A 16,627-nucleotide genomic window follows, 5' to 3' on the forward strand; every position below is an offset into this window, starting at 1 on the left:
ACAGACTGCAGCCTGGTCGCTATTCGCTCGCTTTGCATCCCTAATCGGAGATAACTTCTCTCTAATTGGAGGTTCGGGCATCCCAAAATGTTTTAATAACATAAATAAAAACATCAGCATAATTGTGGAAAAGGCCTGTCGTTTCAGGCCTCCACGGCTGATTTAACACAGATACAACAGAATATATCTGGGGTAATTTGAGGTAAATTTTAGGCGCTCAAGTTTGGAGAATTTCCACTTAAAGGCAGAGTTCTGAAGAGGAGGGTACGCCAACTTAGTCAAAAGGGTTAAGGGCCCTTATCCCACAATAAACTCACAGTCTTGTGTTCGAAATAGACTAATAAGAAGTTATTTTGTGACTCGCAATTTGATAAATTAATGAAAAATAATAAATGTCGCAATTTGGGTCATTGAGTGAATTTTTCAGCGTTTTGGGCACACCCTTAACAGCATTTTAATAACTCCATGACAGAGCTGAGGAGAGAGGGAAGAAGAGAGGGGAGGAGGGAGAGGAGGAGTGGGGGGTGTAGTAACTTTTGTCGCCATGCAGCTTTTCCACAGGTTCATTTCGTCCTCCAATTGGATGATGGAGCACACATTCGGGGAGGAGCAGCCCGAGCAGCCAAAAGGAAGGAAAAAATGTGAAGGGTAAAAAAAAGTTGCTTGCTGTGTAGACTCATGCTCCTCCAGCCTTACTTTTAGCCTTCCCAGTCTCCCAAATGTTCACTGCAGCAGTGTGCGCTCTCTCCGGTTCACCGTGGCGAGCTGCGGCTTAAAAAAGGACTTCCAGACGATACAGAAAGAGAAGAACAGACGAACAGTATCGGAGCACACGGCGAAGTTTTGAGAGTTTCTGGGGGGAAGCAGTTTGGGGAGGTTTTACGCATTGCGCAGGATGCAGGCGCGCTACTCCGTCTCCAGCCCCAACTCTTTGGGAGTTGTACCGTACATCAGCAGCGACCAGAGCTACTACCGGGCCGGCGCTGGATACACCGGGATGCCTGCGCCCATGAGTATGTACTCCCATGCGGCCCACGACCAGTACCCGGCCAGCATGGCCCGGGCGTACGGGCCGTACACCCCTCAGCACCAGCCGAAGGACATGGTCAAGCCCCCGTACAGCTACATCGCCCTCATCACCATGGCCATCCAGAACTCACCGGAGAAAAAGATCACCCTGAACGGGATTTATCAGTTTATCATGGAGAGATTCCCCTTCTACCGGGACAACAAGCAGGGCTGGCAGAACAGCATCAGGCACAATCTGTCGCTCAACGAGTGCTTTGTGAAAGTGCCCCGGGACGATAAGAAGCCAGGTAAGGGCAGCTACTGGACCCTGGACCCGGACTCATACAACATGTTTGAGAACGGCAGCTTCCTACGGCGCCGGAGGAGGTTCAAAAAGAAGGATGTGCAGAGGGACAAGGATGATCGGGACAGGCAGGGCAAAGACCCCTCTGCTCGCACCCCGGGCAGGGAGCAGGATCCACCGGTGCAGGGCTGTCAGCCGGTGCGGATCCAGGACATAAAGACGGAGAACGGAACCTCGACGCCGCCTCAGGCCGCGTCCCCGGCCCTGAGCGCCGTACCCAAGATCGAGAGTCCAGACAGCAGCAGCAGCATGTCAACAGGCAGCCCGCACAGCGTGCCCTCCACCCGGTCACTCAGCATGGATGGACCAGATCACCACCACCACAGCCAGGCCACGGCGCAGGGCTTCAGCGTGGATAACATCATGACTACCCTGCGGGGGTCTCCGCAGGCCGAGCTGTCCCCGCCACTCATCCCCTCCTCTCGGACAGGTATCACCCCTTCACTGTCGCTCAACTATTCCCCCAACCAGACACCCGCGTACAACTCAACGACCTGCAACCAGAACGTCATCTCCACGAACTCCAACGCGACCTATCACTGCAACATGCAAGCCATGAGCCTGTACGCGGGCGACAGATCATCCGGCGGCCACCTGGCGCCCTCCACCACGGTGGAGGAGGCTCTGCCCGACTATTGCATCACCACGACCACCGCGTCCCCGCTCGGACACAGCAACCTGAGCCAGGCGGCCCAGGACGGCCACCACGCGCACCAGGGACGGCTCGCGTCCTGGTACGGGGACCTGAGCCACCTGAGCCCGGGTTACCCGACGCAGCAGCAGAACTTCCACTCTGTGCGGGAGATGTTTGAGTCCCAGCGGATCGGGCTGAACGGCTCCCCGGTCAATGGGAATAATAGCTGTCAGATGGCTTTCCCATCCGGCCAGTCCATCTACCGCACCTCAGGAGCTTTTGTTTATGACTGCAGCAAGTTCTGAAAGCCACAGCGTGTCTTCTAAATTAATAACTCTAATATATGTTTTCTATATTTTTTTTGTACTTTTGGTCTTTTATTCACACTCCGAATGGACATAAGAGATTCAGAGACTTTCTTGTCGAGGCGTGTGTAACACCAAAAACACGTAAGTGTCTTCCCTCTCACTTTGAGAATTGTTTATAAAGATGGCTCAAATACAAGCTTTTATGACTCTAGACTGTAAATTATAGCCTAATATAGTAATTTATTTTTTAGGAAAAGGGAGTGGATGGATGTTGAGGACCAAACACTTAAAGTTTTTCCAGTTTTCTTATTGCTGCCTTTATTTGTCCCAGTTCTTGTATAGAAATAGAGGAGGGACTTTGTAGTCTATACTGACTTATTTTATTCATTTTGTCTATTTGTTAAAAACTATTTTGAAGGCATTACATTTTGTTTGTTTAATAAAGTGCCGTCTATTTGACTTTAACTGGAGTGATTTATTAGCAGTGGTAATGCTAATGCACGGGAGTATTTTTAAATTCAAAGATTTAGAAGCAGCTCAAAATGTGTTTGGAGGGTAAAATATTTCACAATAATTCTATGTTGTTAAATACTCTAAAAAAACCCTTTTTTTTTTTTTTTAAGAAAATGCGCAAGGAGCGGGTAGTCTTAGTGCGTTACAGCTGCGTGCATTTGAATATTTCAGTGAATCCACATAATTTGGATTTTCTAACATATGAAAGAAAAAGGAATGAAATACAGTAATTAAGGTTCAGAGGAACTTTTCAGTTCCAGAAGGAATATTTAATTAAAAACGATGAGGAGGTCTGCGCCCCCACTTTGCGCTGCAGAGGCCAAATTCAGCCGTGTACTTTGGAGGTTTCAATATCAAACTGTGAGAGGTCAAACAGATCGATGTTCATTTAACTGTCAGTGTAAAAGCTTGGGGCCATCCTGCAGGTTGTATAGTTTCAACATTCAAGTGTAAATGCAGGCGGTAAATAGATCCACGTGTGGCAGCCGTTCAGCAGTGCGGTTTGAACCCACGAAAGGCCTTGTCAGCAAAACAAATCAGTCATTACAACCGAGCAGGCTTCCGTCTGACTGCTGTTTCTGAATGATGGCGGGGTTTGGATGCAGAAAAAGCTGCCGCTGCATTTATTCTGGATGTCTTCAGAGCGCGTTTTGCTGCGGGAGCAGAGCCTGAAGGTCCTGCTGCTGCAGGACGGTCTGAGCGATAAGATCTGTGGGTGCAGGACGGAGTGCGGCCCGCTTTGCATTTTGTTGTCTTGCATGCTCAACAATTACAGCAGCACTGTTTTGTTTTCACTGACTGAAATATTGCTGCTGTCAGATATTTATTTATTTCAGTACTCCCCTGATGACGTGGGCTTTGATGGACCCCCGCCCCTCCCCACATCCAGATGCTTGTGAAGATCAATACTTTTTAAAAATGATGTGTGTGTGTGCGGGCAGCTCCATGTGGCAGCGTGCATATCTACGTTATCCACATATTATTTTTAATATTACAACAATATTAAATTTAATGTTTTATAATATTTTAGATAAATAAAAAGTTATCATCATGAATCATTTAATAAACGGAACCACATATTAATATAATTGGAGATGTAACGTCTTTATTAGGAATTACAATTAAAGCTATTCTAGCAACAACATTAAAATCAACAACAACAACAGTGATAATAATAATAATAATAATAATAATAATAATAATAATAATAATGACCATTATAATAGGACATTAGAAGTCAGTATTTTTTCCAGGTTGGATAGTTTGAACGATAACTAAGAACAACCTGATTTTGTTTATTTGTTTGTTTGTTTGAGCGCCTCAGTGCTCTAACCTCTGCTCTGATCCAGCAGTCTGCAGACGCTGAATGGATTTATGAGACATTTTCACTCTCTAGGACACAGTAAAACACCTCTGGAACCGGAGCAGTGTGTGTGTGTGTGTGTGTGTGTGTTTTCTTGCAAGCCGCGCAGGCGGTGAAAGCTTAAACATGACTGTCAAATTTAAGGCCTGTGTGGATGAGATTTTAATGAGTCAGTGAAACTAAAAATTCCAGCGCGCAAATGCTCCCCAGGGCCACCAGTCAGATGAGTCAAGCCCATAAAGCTAACGTAAACAATGCGCTATTGGATCGAGAGCTGCACCTTCCACAGGGGATGTTCAACTGAAAAAAAAAACAAAAAAAACAAAAAAACGACATTTAAAACGCCTCAAATCACAGCAGAAAAATGCGTAATAATTCTAAAAACCCAGATTATTGCTTCTAGACAAACGTCTTTGAGATTGATGCGGCACTCAAGGGTCAGGAAGGAAAATCCAGTCACGGCTGCGAATCATTTTTCATTATAAGGACAAGACAGGAGGAGGTGATGGAGGTCAATGGAGGGGATGTCAACAATGCGCTTAGGAAAGGACGGCGAGAGGGCTGCAGTAGAGCCTGTCTCTACCTTCCTAAAGCACCTTCAGAGGGACTGTAGGTCGGGGGACGTCTTCATTGTTGTGGCAGTTTACAGGCCTGCAGCGCAAAACTAAAGACTCCCAGAGGAGGAGAGGAGCGCTCCTCAGACTGGAAACGCTGCCAACGCGCCAAACAAGCGCCCTCAGAAGGCCTTAGGAATTATTATGTTATTGTGCCACGATGTGTTTGAGGTATTTTAATGTTCAGTTCAGTATTAATTAACATCAGTATAAATTATAGATCGCCTGCAGGCACCGCAGACGCGCAGATGGCTTGTGCGGCACCAAGTGTCTGCAGATTTATTTGGCGAATTAACCGCAGTTTTCACACAATGATGAGCCTTACAAAGACGAGTGTCGACCTGAGAGCCCACATCTCATGTGGTAAAGGTTTGGCAGATGCAGAAGGATTTAGGGGAAACGTATCAGCTTGAAAAGCACCTGAAAACATCTGAGAGCCTCAGTGGAAGCACACAGGAGCCATTTTTAGAGTGAGGAGGAACTATTTTCTTGCGCAGACACTAAATTTGGAATTTTTTTTTGTCCCCTAGAAGAAACCTGGAAGTTCCGCAGAATTTAACTTTTTATGAATTTTGGTATAACAGGCAGATATTACTGTTTGACTTATTCTATTTTATTTAGCATATTTTTGCAGCTGGAGCCAAAAGGTAAATATTCAAATTCACGCAGCGATCAGTGACATATAATAGCTGCATGTTTTATGTCCAAAATCGGGAAACATTCCTAATATTAAACATAATCTTGCTCGTGAGACCCTTTAAAGCGTTTTTAAACGAGTAAAACGTGTATTTTATTTCAAACCCCTCCATGAAGGACATTCAAACAGCGTACACTGAATACTGGATGACAGATTGAAGGCGCTCAACTTTAAAAACAACATTTGTGGCAGCTGTGAAGAAACGTGTAGGCCAAAGTGGGAGTTTCTCTCACACACTCCTCACCTCTTCTCTCTGAGGTGTGTGTGTGTGTGTGTGTGTGTGTGTGTGTGTGTGTGTGTGTGTGTGTGTGTGTCTCAGTGTCTCAGTGGAGCTAAATCCCCTCCAGCAGCAGCCACGGCTGAGATCTCCTCTCTCGGTCTCTGCTCCCGCAGGATCCGACAAAGCTTTGCCTCCCTGACTTTTCTGCCTCTTGTGTTGCTCTTTGACTGTCCGCGTCCTGAGATCAGCCGCGAGGCCCCGCTGAGCTCCGTCTGTGATCGAGTTCACTTATCAAAGCGGCCACAGCCCTCAGAGGAGGACGCACGTCCGTCAAATTTCAGCGCAAGTGAGGTGAAGCTAAGTGTTCAGTGTGTCCGCTGATGAATTTCACGGCGACGACAGCTGCTGTCTGGATGGACTTCTTCTTCTTCTTTAGACTGCTTGAACGTGCACTCTTGCAGGCTGTAGTCCTGCTTTCATTTCCTCCACAAATCTTCAGCCTGAATCAGGTTCAGTCTGAGTTTCTCTCATCTGTTATTTAGTAACACCTCTGCGTTCTGTTTGTTTGGAGGAGCTGTGTTCAAGATCAGAACTGTGATGAGGAGTTAGATTGCTGTCATTTCTTTTGTGATGAAAAGGGAAAAATTAAAACTCTGTTATTTATAAAGAAGACCCCCATTCACAGTGATTGGAGGCTGTTCCATGAAGAGATGTTGCTTTGGCCTGAATAACTTTAACGTTATTAATAGTACACGATGATGCGGCACTACTCACAATATGAACAGCTAATCTAGATGTCCTGCTTCTAGTTTTTCTGACGGTGAATTGATTTTTTACAGTAAGAAAAAAAAAAAAAAAAAAAAATCTGTCCAAATGTGCTCACAGAACAGTTTTAAAGCTGCTGCTTTGAACAAAAGGCGCAGCTTTAATTTCAGAGGGTTTTTTCCCTCCACATTGTCCAGCAGACTGACAGAGAAACTACTGTAATATTGGTATTTTACAAGGACTTGTGGACTCCCTGACCACCTCATGAGTCTAAATTGACCGTTTGAGCGGTTTAAATCCTCCAAGTGTTTGTTTAGCTGCATCAAAGTTTACATTCGTGGCCAAAATCCAGATCAGATTTACTGTCTTTAAGGGCCAACAGTAAGCCTGATCACAAGACTTGCCTAATTGTTGTTGAGGGGTGCGCGGTGCACCTGCGCGAGGCTTCAGAGTCAGTGTGTGTGTGTGTGTGTGTGTGTGTGTGTGTGTCATGTTTGCTGATTTCAGGGGCCCAAACAACCTCGGTGCCACATGTGTTTCCAGTTTAGAGTCCGGCAGACGCGGCGCTGTCCACGATGATCAGAGAGGCTTCTCCATGTCCTGTAGGTGTTGTCCCAAAAACAGACAGAGGCCACCCCGCCCTCCTCACACCGCTCACTGAGACCTGCAGGCCTCCGTACGAGCTGAAAGTCAAACCGCTCCACCTCAGTGTAAAACATTTACCAAGTACTGCACGTGCTCACTATTCTGAGCTCTTTCTTTAATATTTTCTGCTTCTTTACTTCAAATCCATTTTTTTACTCCATTATTTATCTTCTTTGTTTTACAGATTAACATTTTATATATGACCGATAGGAAACGCTCCTAAATATGATGGTTTGTTTGAGATAAAATTATCCAACAATATACTTAAAATATGGTTAAAATGAGCTCCAAAATACTAATGAACGTAAATGCATCAGTAATAATAATGTTACATTGTTAAATCTATTAGAATATGGAATAATAATATAACCGTGACAGGAACAATTCTGTTGCATAACTTTATTTACTTATTTATTTATTTATTTATTTATTTATTTATTTATTTATTTATTACGTCGGTTAAGAATCTAATACTTTTTCCACTACTGATAAATCCCCCAAAATACTGACACAGCCCGCACAAAGTCAGCTCCGTGACGTTTCAAAGGTCGGAGAGACGTTATTTAAAATAATGTTTAACTTTTATTTAAGTTGGAAATTATGTTTAAATTTTAACAATCCAAGAGGATGTAAGATAAGAAAAACTCGTCAGACAGAAAAGCATTTTCATTACAGTCGCGGACTTATTTGGAAAATGATTACAGATGATTAAGATCCGCCTGATTCCAAACTGCACTGCTCGGAAAACATTTGCTGCTCTCCGAGCAGTTTGCAGACCTTAGACTGCTCCGGAATGGAGAGTAAATTCACTATTAAATTCAAGACAAGCAAAGGCAAAGTATTTGCTTGTCCAAGAGACAGAGGACGTGTCAGTGAGTCTAATTAACTTCAGCAAGATGGGAGGAAGCGTTTTCACTGAGTCAGAGACGGAACCTGACGGCTGTATCATCATCAGGACCAGAGCAGGTCCGGATCCAGGCTCCACGCGCTCAGTGCCTTTGAAATGAACAGCCAGTCTGGACAGACAAGAGGCGTTTGAGAGCGGGACTCTGGGACTCCGCGCGCGGGGAAAAACGCACTTCCTGCCGAATACAAGAGCGCAGTGTGCTCGCAAAAAACCCTGGAGAGGCAGAGGAGGGGAGAGAAGAGACAGGAGCTGAGCCAGCCGACCTCTGCACAACCTGCGCCCCCACCCCCCAATACACACACACACACACACACACACACACACACACACACACACACACACACACACACACACACAAAGTAAAGGACTTACTGCCTACTGCTCTCATACTAAAACATATAATTCCTATATATATATATTTATATATATATAAATATAAATATATTTGTGCCACCTCTTTGTCACAGTAACTATCAGAAAACAAATCAACACACAGGAGGACAACATGTAAAAAGATCAGTTTTTATTGTACCAAATGGTTCATTATGCATACAGGTCAGACCATTAATAAACCCATTGATTCTAATTATCCAGACATAAACAAAATCTTCTCATCCTTCTATTTATTTATATATTCTGCCATTCTATCCTCTGAAAGAAAACTGTCAACTTTGACAACGAAAATCAATTCAGTAACAATCACAAGAAACAAATATATTAACCCTAAAACCGCCTCTGTATAAATTATAACATGATCACTTTTGTAATATAAAAGGCACCTTTGCTGTGATAACAAAAACAATAATAATAATAATTATCAAAATGAAATGATGCTAGAAATAGACCCAAGACACAAAGGCAACCTCGTCAACAGAGAAGAAAGGACACAATCACTTGATTTGGAAAAGACATACAGGTAAACAGAGGACACGTTGACACGTTGGTGTCAGGAGTGCTAAAATCTTTCCGTCCTGGCTGGACTCGCTCAGTTGGTCTCAGGCGTTTGGGTTTTTCTTCATTAGCTCAATATCGGCATCCACCATCTCCTTCACCAGCTCCTGTAGAGGGACACCGTGATCACAAGTCAGCATTTCATTCCATAAAGGAGGAGAAAGTCCTCCACAAAGGTCAACTATTCGTCTTTAATGAAAACGACAGGGAACCAAATAAATCTCTAAACACAAACACAGTCGAGCCACTGATGCTTTGTCTCTATTTATTTACATTATGGTTTATGGTCGGCCTGCTATTAATGAAGAGGCCAACTCCCTCTCACACACAGAGAGGCTTTGTTTTGATAGTATAAATCTAATAAATGTGTATATTACAGTATCAGCAAGGTGCTACGGACAGGCAATAACACAATATTATCATTTTTTGACTTTCAGCAGAAATCTAGCTCAAAAAGACGATGATGAAGGCTGAATATTGAACCGCCATAGTTTTCATTCAAGGCCAAAATGTGTCCATTGCACAGAAAATTAAAAAAAAAAAAAAGTTGACTTTGAGGCTCAGGTCAGACTTGGAGACTTTTTTGTTTATTCTTGGATGAGTTAGTTCCTGATTTAAATCAAAATTCAGCCAATTTGCATTTATATTCCTTAAAAAATGATCACGTTGGTATCAGAATCAAGACCGGGGCACTCTATTAACAGTAACCCCAAAAATGTCCATCAATACACAGCCTGGTATGTAATCATATCATTTATTGTTTTATTAAATTCTGCTGTCCATGTTAATGCAAGCTAATAGTGAATAGATTGAATAAAAAAAAACTAAGATACTCATTCGAGTCTTTGCTTTACAAGTGTGGAGACGTCTGTCTGAGGCTGTGCAGCTGAAAATCAGCTGATGGTTTTTACATGCGGCCTTCCACTCCTTTGCCACATTGTGAGATATATTGGAAAATCTTCTTTTGTTACTATTATCTTTATGAAATTCCATGCCTTCCATCGTGAAGTTTGCTTTAAAAACGTTTCCAATAAAGGAAACTATTTCATATTCCTTCCCATCTCACACACAGTAGGCTGATATCAGGCTGACATAAGACATGATAACTCTGTAAGAGATAAACCTCGGCCTGCACTCTTAGCTGTTGTTCATTTGCTGATGTTCTGTAGCTTCTTGTGTGGATGAAGTGGGCCTCAGAAGTCAGCGCGTCTTTATATATCCCTATTTGTTAAACTTAATAAAAATCTGCTTACAAAAACTAGCCTACTGTGTAAGAAATATCAGTTCATGTCACTATCACACCCACCTTCTGCATAGTATATACATACATACATACATACATACATACATACATACACAACTCAGCCATGTCAAAGGCCTCCAGAAACATTCTTCCATTTTTTGAAGCAAATCTTTCCATGTCTGTACTTGTGTGGCGAAATAATGTCACTTATATCATATTAATTTCAGGCCAACCAGGTGTGTGACACGTACCTCAAAAGTTACTTTTGGCTTCCAGCCCAACTCCTGATACGCTTTGCTGCTGTCGCCTTGTAGGTAATCCTGTTGGGGGGGGGGGGGGGGGGGGGGAGAGAGAGAGAGAGAGAGAGAGAGAGAGAGAGAGAGGGGAAGAAAAATAAATAATCTGTCATGTGTGATCAGATGTGTCGTCCTCATACAAAGACATACTGGATTCAACTCAGTGTCCAACTCTACATTTTCAACAGGATGCAGGGGATGGAGGGTGATGATTACTCTCTCTCACTCTCTCTCTCACACACACACACACACACACACACACACACAGCATCTCCTCTCTCTCTCTCTCTCTCTCGGGGAAAAGGGAGGTCACAGAGTCTCGCTGGCCATCAATCCCCCCTCTCCGTCCAGACAGCCCCAGTGGGTGCCAGAGGATGATGAATTGTGGGACTCTGGTGGTGTAACCCCCAGCCCAGGACCCCCCACTCATCCTCCCACCTCCCTCAACCCCTTACTCATTTTCCCCCCTGTTGTGTTTTGCACCAGGTTCAAGATCCAGTGAGACCCTGCTTGGGACCACCAAAGAGACAGAAAAAAATGTCTCCCTGTACGCCCTGGTTGTAAAACTTCCTTTCTCTCTCTCTGGCTGCCTCTTTCTCTTCTATTTCCACCTCAGCTCCATCTCTGAGGGGAATATAACTCAAACTTGATATGTTCTAACAACGACCAATACATCTGCCGAGTGTTATAGTCAACACATCTTCAGAACTAAACGACTGTATAGGTCAATTACCAAAGACTCCCAAAACAACATATATCACACCCTCCTCATGTGGTGAACATTGTGAAACGGTCACACTTTGGTTTGGTTTAGGGAAAGATTAGGGATTCAAATAAGTATGTTGCTGTTAGGTGGACCTTCGGTTTCACATGGGACATGAACAGTGATTTCTTGGGTTAATGTTCCTACAAATACAGACTTCTTGCTCTTTATACTACATCATCTAACTTTCTCCTTTGATTCCATAACAATTACTAAGACCATTAGAGTTTGAAGCGTAACATTAGCCATAAATACGAGTCATATTAACCTGCTTTCAAAGTCGATCTATATGGCCATTTCTCTGGTAAGGATGGGCTTGTTTTAGTGATGCTTTTAAAAAGGTAGGATCCGATGTTCAACTACACATCAAAGCTCAGTTCACCCTAAAGGTGCTGGATGAGGCCAGTAAAGTACTACTTTTGAGCTGATTGTTGAAACATGAAAGGGTCTGTTACAAAGCGGAAGCGCATTATTGTCTAAAATACTGGATGATGTGGTGTTAAATTTCTGTTAATTGGAACTAAGATGATTGGAGCAAACTAGGAACAACAGCCCGAGAGCAGGACTACACAAACGGACACATCATGTAAAACGAGAGCAGTGCTTTTGTCTGACGTTGAAGCTCTTGAAAATGTCTTTTCTGGGTGATCTTATTACAGAGGAACGCTCACAGCAGCACTGGCATAGTTCAGCCTTCTACAGAGCAGGGACCCACATCTCAGTGAGGCTCCACGGCGCTTAATCACACTCTTCTGATTACACACAAAAGCAAGAACACTGAACACACACATAGTGAACAAGTACAGGCTGATTCAGCTTGTGACACTGCTCAGTTGGAAAACGTGGTTCAATTCCAGGTGAGCAGTCTTTATTTTTAACTTCACATGGTGTACATGCAGCCCAGCAGATGAAAGCTCCAGCCCATTTTCTCGTCCGTCTGTAACAGCAGGACAAACAGCTCTTTCTCATGTGAGCAGCTCTGTACATTACTCACATCCATTTTTGGCTCTGAAGCCATAACTGGAAACATTTTCAGACTAATTACCTACAGCAATGAGACATAATTTATCATGGGGCAGAATGTAATTATTATAGGGTGACTTACTCCACAATTATATTAAATAATTCACTTGCTTCATAATTATATTGATTAAGGTTTGTAATGGAGAACATTTTGTAGCTGGCATAAAAGAAACATCAACTGGCCCCGTCACGAACACTGAAGCTGCTCTGAAGTCAAGTATTACAGATGGTACATTTTTAGTAGAAACTAAACCTGGTTTAATATTTGTGTTACCCATGGTTTCTGATTGGTTGCTAAATGCCAAGAGGGTGGGTCTTATCTGAAATGAGCCTGTTAGAGGCCGATGCCAAAAAAAGGGAAGGAAAACAAACACAAGAAAGTTGCATTGCTGCATGAAAGTGAACCCCCCCCCCCCCCCCCAAGAATAAAAAAAAAAAAAAAACTGAAGTAGCCTTTTGTTTAGTTTCTGTCTGCGTACAGACTGTATGTAAATCAAATGAACTGAAATAAACTCCACACTGTGACATAGTGCCCTGTTGATGAAATGCCAAAGGACTCATGGGAGGAGACCCCAGCTCACTGAGGCTCAGGTAAGACCTTTACCTGAGCCGTCTCTTTGAGGACAACCAAGCGCACTTGTTATATGCTGTGAGCTGCAACTACCATCACTGCTGTCAGTAGCCCCAGTCAAGGTACCATCCATCTTTCATTCACTTCATCTGAAGCCAGGACCACTGACAAATTGAAGAATGTGTTTGTAGTTGAGTTCCAATTGGCTCCGGCTGACTTGTTTGCCCAACTTTAACCAGGAATTTGCTTTGGCGACCAACACAAACACTGTTGTCTTGATACAGCTTGTGTTTGGAGATTGAGAAGCTGTTTTTCTGGCTGACTGCAGACTGCAGAACTGTTCTCATATATTGTCCTAAATTCAATTACTACCCATGTTGCACCCATGATCACATACTGAGGGCCAGTTTCATGGACATCTCATGGACATGCGCAAATGAACAAATTAGCAACACAAGGACTCTTGTGGCCACGTGGATGTTACAGCATTAAACTGGTTTATTGACCGAAGGTTTATTAATTCCTCAAGACATAAGATTCATTATTCTAATAGAACTTGTGACAAAACACACATAGAAAATGATCAAATGTTCACCATTACTAATTGTTAACGCAGCAGAATCTCATCACATGGAAGATAATTACTTTTAAAGTTGCAGACCATTACATGATTTTGTGACTCCAACACTAGCAAAAAATCATCACTGAGACAACCAGACACAGAAACTCAGGCCTAGCTCATTTGCTCTCAATACTTTTGAGTGTTAACCAAAATGTCATGTATCGAAAGTTGCCATCAGATGATTGGTTTTGTTTATGCAAAATTCTTGTAATGTTGCTTGTTTTAAAGACATTAAACATCAGGGCACTGAGAAGTCTAACTGAAAATAAATGAAAATGGGATTTTTGTCTATCATAACAATTAAAAAAATGTAACATTTTGCACTCTGTAAACTCTGGTATTGGTACCAATGCCAGAAATTTCAATTGAATTCAACTTTCATACCACGTGCTAACAGGAAGTAAGAAGTGCCTCGTATTATCGTCATCATCCTCACTTTCGTCATTGTCATGGCTGGCCTCTGAAATCTCCGTCTGAGCTTGGCAGGAGAACATCTGTTGAAATCAGACTCTTGTCTGCTAAGTCTGCCGTCTTAGCAGACAACCACACAGTTCAGCATCCAGGAAGTTAATCCAGTGCCTGGACTTTGTCAACCAGGATTTCTGCAGGTGACAGACGATCTCACCCTTGCAGATCCGTCTGCTGAGTGCAGCTCAGTGGAATAAAAGCTGCTTCCAAACTGCTAACAAGAATGTTCTGTGGCCAAGTGAACTCACCCCAAACAGAGCATGTTGCAAATAATTCAACATGAACTACTAACAGATGGGGGCACAATATAATCTTCATATGGATCCGATTTGGAACCAAATCCAACATTTTGGCACATCCTGTTTAAAACAGAGTTCTGCCCATGTTTGAAAATATGCAGCAGTGATAATAACAAAAACTGGAAGAAAGCTGAAAATTAGCCGTGACAAAATGTGTCCCTCACTCTGGGACCTTTCAGCATGTTTCAGAGATTAAATGACAATATGAACTACACCCACTCACCATCTGAGACCATGCTGCCAGCCTGTGAGTGAGCATCACAGTCTCTGAGGACTGGTGTGCACCATGAGTGGGAATCAAGACGGGGAGAACGCATGTAAAAATGGATTTCATACGTGAACCAAAGCTGGAAAAATTGAGACCAGAGTTTCATTTGTTATGATGTCTGCAATGGATTTAAATCAGGCAGAGTACAGAAATATCACAGCTGTTGCTGTTTACCATCATCATCATCATCATCATCATCATCACTGTCACCATGATGCCCATCGCCATCATCACCGAGGCCATACAGTAGTGTGAACATTTGCAGTGTACTCATAAGCTCAGTGTAGCTCAGTGTTACTCACCACAGGAACACACCAGTCTTTGTTTCTGAAAATCCATGCTCTTTGTCAGTTTAATGTGTTGAATGGCCCTCAGTGTTACAGCATCCATTAGCCTCAGTGGGTGAGCTATGAAATCGGGGCTCTAGTATATTCAAAATGCTTTGTCAAACAGCGAGCTAAAATACAAATAAACAAAGCTTAAGCTCAAAGTTCAGCTCACCATGAGCTGCATGGCAAAGCCACCTAAAGCTCTGATCTGTTCTTAGAGCAATGCTCTCAGGTAACTGGATTCTTTTCTATGGTTGTCATGTACAGAACTGAGTTCCTCTGACTTTTTTCCAATGAACACAAACTTTTTAAATCATTTGCTAATTGACTGGACTGATAAATCAACCAGGAGACCTTTATGGCCATTCAAGAGGCAAGAGGTAATGCTCCAGAGGCTTGTAATCCAACTGAGACAAATAAAAGTTGTAGCCGTGCTTCCCCTCTTTCGCCTCTGCTCCACGAGCATCCGTAAGTCTTCTTACAGTTGGTACCGTGCGCTCATATTTTAAGATTAACAAATTGTATCCCTCTCTGTAGCGGATAGTAAAATGAGACTATTCTGACAGGAAATACAACAGCATTAATGAGTTGTTCAAATGCTGAAAATTACTCACACCATACTTCTTTCCAGCAGACAATCTTTGTGTCTTTTAACCATGACCGTGACCTCTCCTTCAATTTATTCAAGCCGTTTGTTTTTTATAACCCAACGACAAGACTAAACATCACAGCCAATCAAAACGGTTTTGCAAAGACAGGCAAAAAATGTCAACCTGGCAAGATGGATAACATTTAACATGTTTCCCCTCTCTTATTTTTTCATTTAGTTTGGAGTACTAGTTAGCTAGTTAGCGAAGAGAGGGACGTGACATCGGCTCTCTGTAGAACTTTTTTTGCTCACCTATTGCCATAACCTTGATGACACAATCTCAGACATGAAGGGTGCCAACTCTCTTCAGCTTGAAGAAACTATCTTAACTCGCCAAGTACATGGCCTGCCATTCCCCGTCTCTCCCTTCTTGCCTTTTTCCTGACACTCTTACTAAAGACGAAAAGCCATAAAAAAATAATCCTTAGAAATGTAAAAGTGAGAGACAAATAGAGTGTGATCATGGTCCATAAAGCACACAGGCAGTAAAAGGCACTCAGAGCAGGCATTTAACGCAAAGGAATTCTGGTATCACTGCAAGGCCTTTCAATAAATCACACGGCACACTGGGGCTGACCCCCAAACACAGGAGGGCACGCACACAAACATGTAGCAGCGTGTGAACACACACACACACACACACACACACACACACACACACACACACACACACACACACACGTGTATGTAAGGATAGGTAGAACGCTAAAGGTCCTGAAATTGTATTTATTTTTCTTCCAACGGGAAACCCACCCACTTACGGGAGACAGATCAAACGTTCTCAGGAAAACAACTCTCTTCTCCCTCTCTGCCTCAGAGGGTTGCATGCTGGGAGACTATGATGTGGTTTTGGAAGTCCAGTAGCGTCTCTGGTATTTGTACAGTAGTGGACATGAGGCTGCGAATACAGAGACTTCAAAGCAAATCAGATAAAGCGGCCGAGAATGTTGTGAGAGTCTGAAGCTCACGGTCTCCGTGTCCCCAGCAGACCCAGATGTTCCGACCAGACCCAGATGTTCGGACCTTTGACCTTGCTGGGGTTTCGATGGAAGAACTCAACCCCGATCCTGGGCTTTTTATACCCAGGATGCTATTATGACAGCAATG

At 43.2% G+C, this 16,627-nt stretch overlaps 2 protein-coding genes across 2 annotated transcripts in view; one reads left to right on the plus strand and one right to left on the minus strand.

Moving 5' to 3' along the window:
• The first annotated feature begins 608 nt into the window (after positions 1-608).
• Positions 609-2,773, plus strand: LOC143315030 (forkhead box C1-A-like). The gene is made up of 2 exons (XM_076722450.1): positions 609-2,455; positions 2,566-2,773. Exon 1 carries the CDS (start codon positions 896-898, stop codon positions 2,309-2,311), a length of 1,416 nt encoding a protein of 471 aa, XP_076578565.1. The 5' UTR covers positions 609-895; the 3' UTR covers positions 2,312-2,455; positions 2,566-2,773.
• Positions 2,774-8,545: 5,772 nt separating this feature from the next.
• The window catches only part of gmds (GDP-mannose 4,6-dehydratase), a 160,743-nt gene continuing 152,661 nt past the window's right edge, over positions 8,546-16,627 (minus strand). The window contains exons 10-11 of the mRNA XM_076723453.1: positions 10,484-10,552; positions 8,546-9,096 (exon numbers count right to left, since the gene is read on the minus strand). Coding sequence (XP_076579568.1) covers positions 9,034-9,096; positions 10,484-10,552 — 132 coding nt within the window. The 3' untranslated portion in view covers positions 8,546-9,033. The remainder of the gene's footprint in view (positions 9,097-10,483; positions 10,553-16,627) is intronic.

The sequence above is a fragment of the Chaetodon auriga genome, chromosome 3 (assembly GCF_051107435.1).
Source record: "Chaetodon auriga isolate fChaAug3 chromosome 3, fChaAug3.hap1, whole genome shotgun sequence".
NCBI lineage: Eukaryota > Metazoa > Chordata > Actinopteri > Chaetodontiformes > Chaetodontidae > Chaetodon > Chaetodon auriga.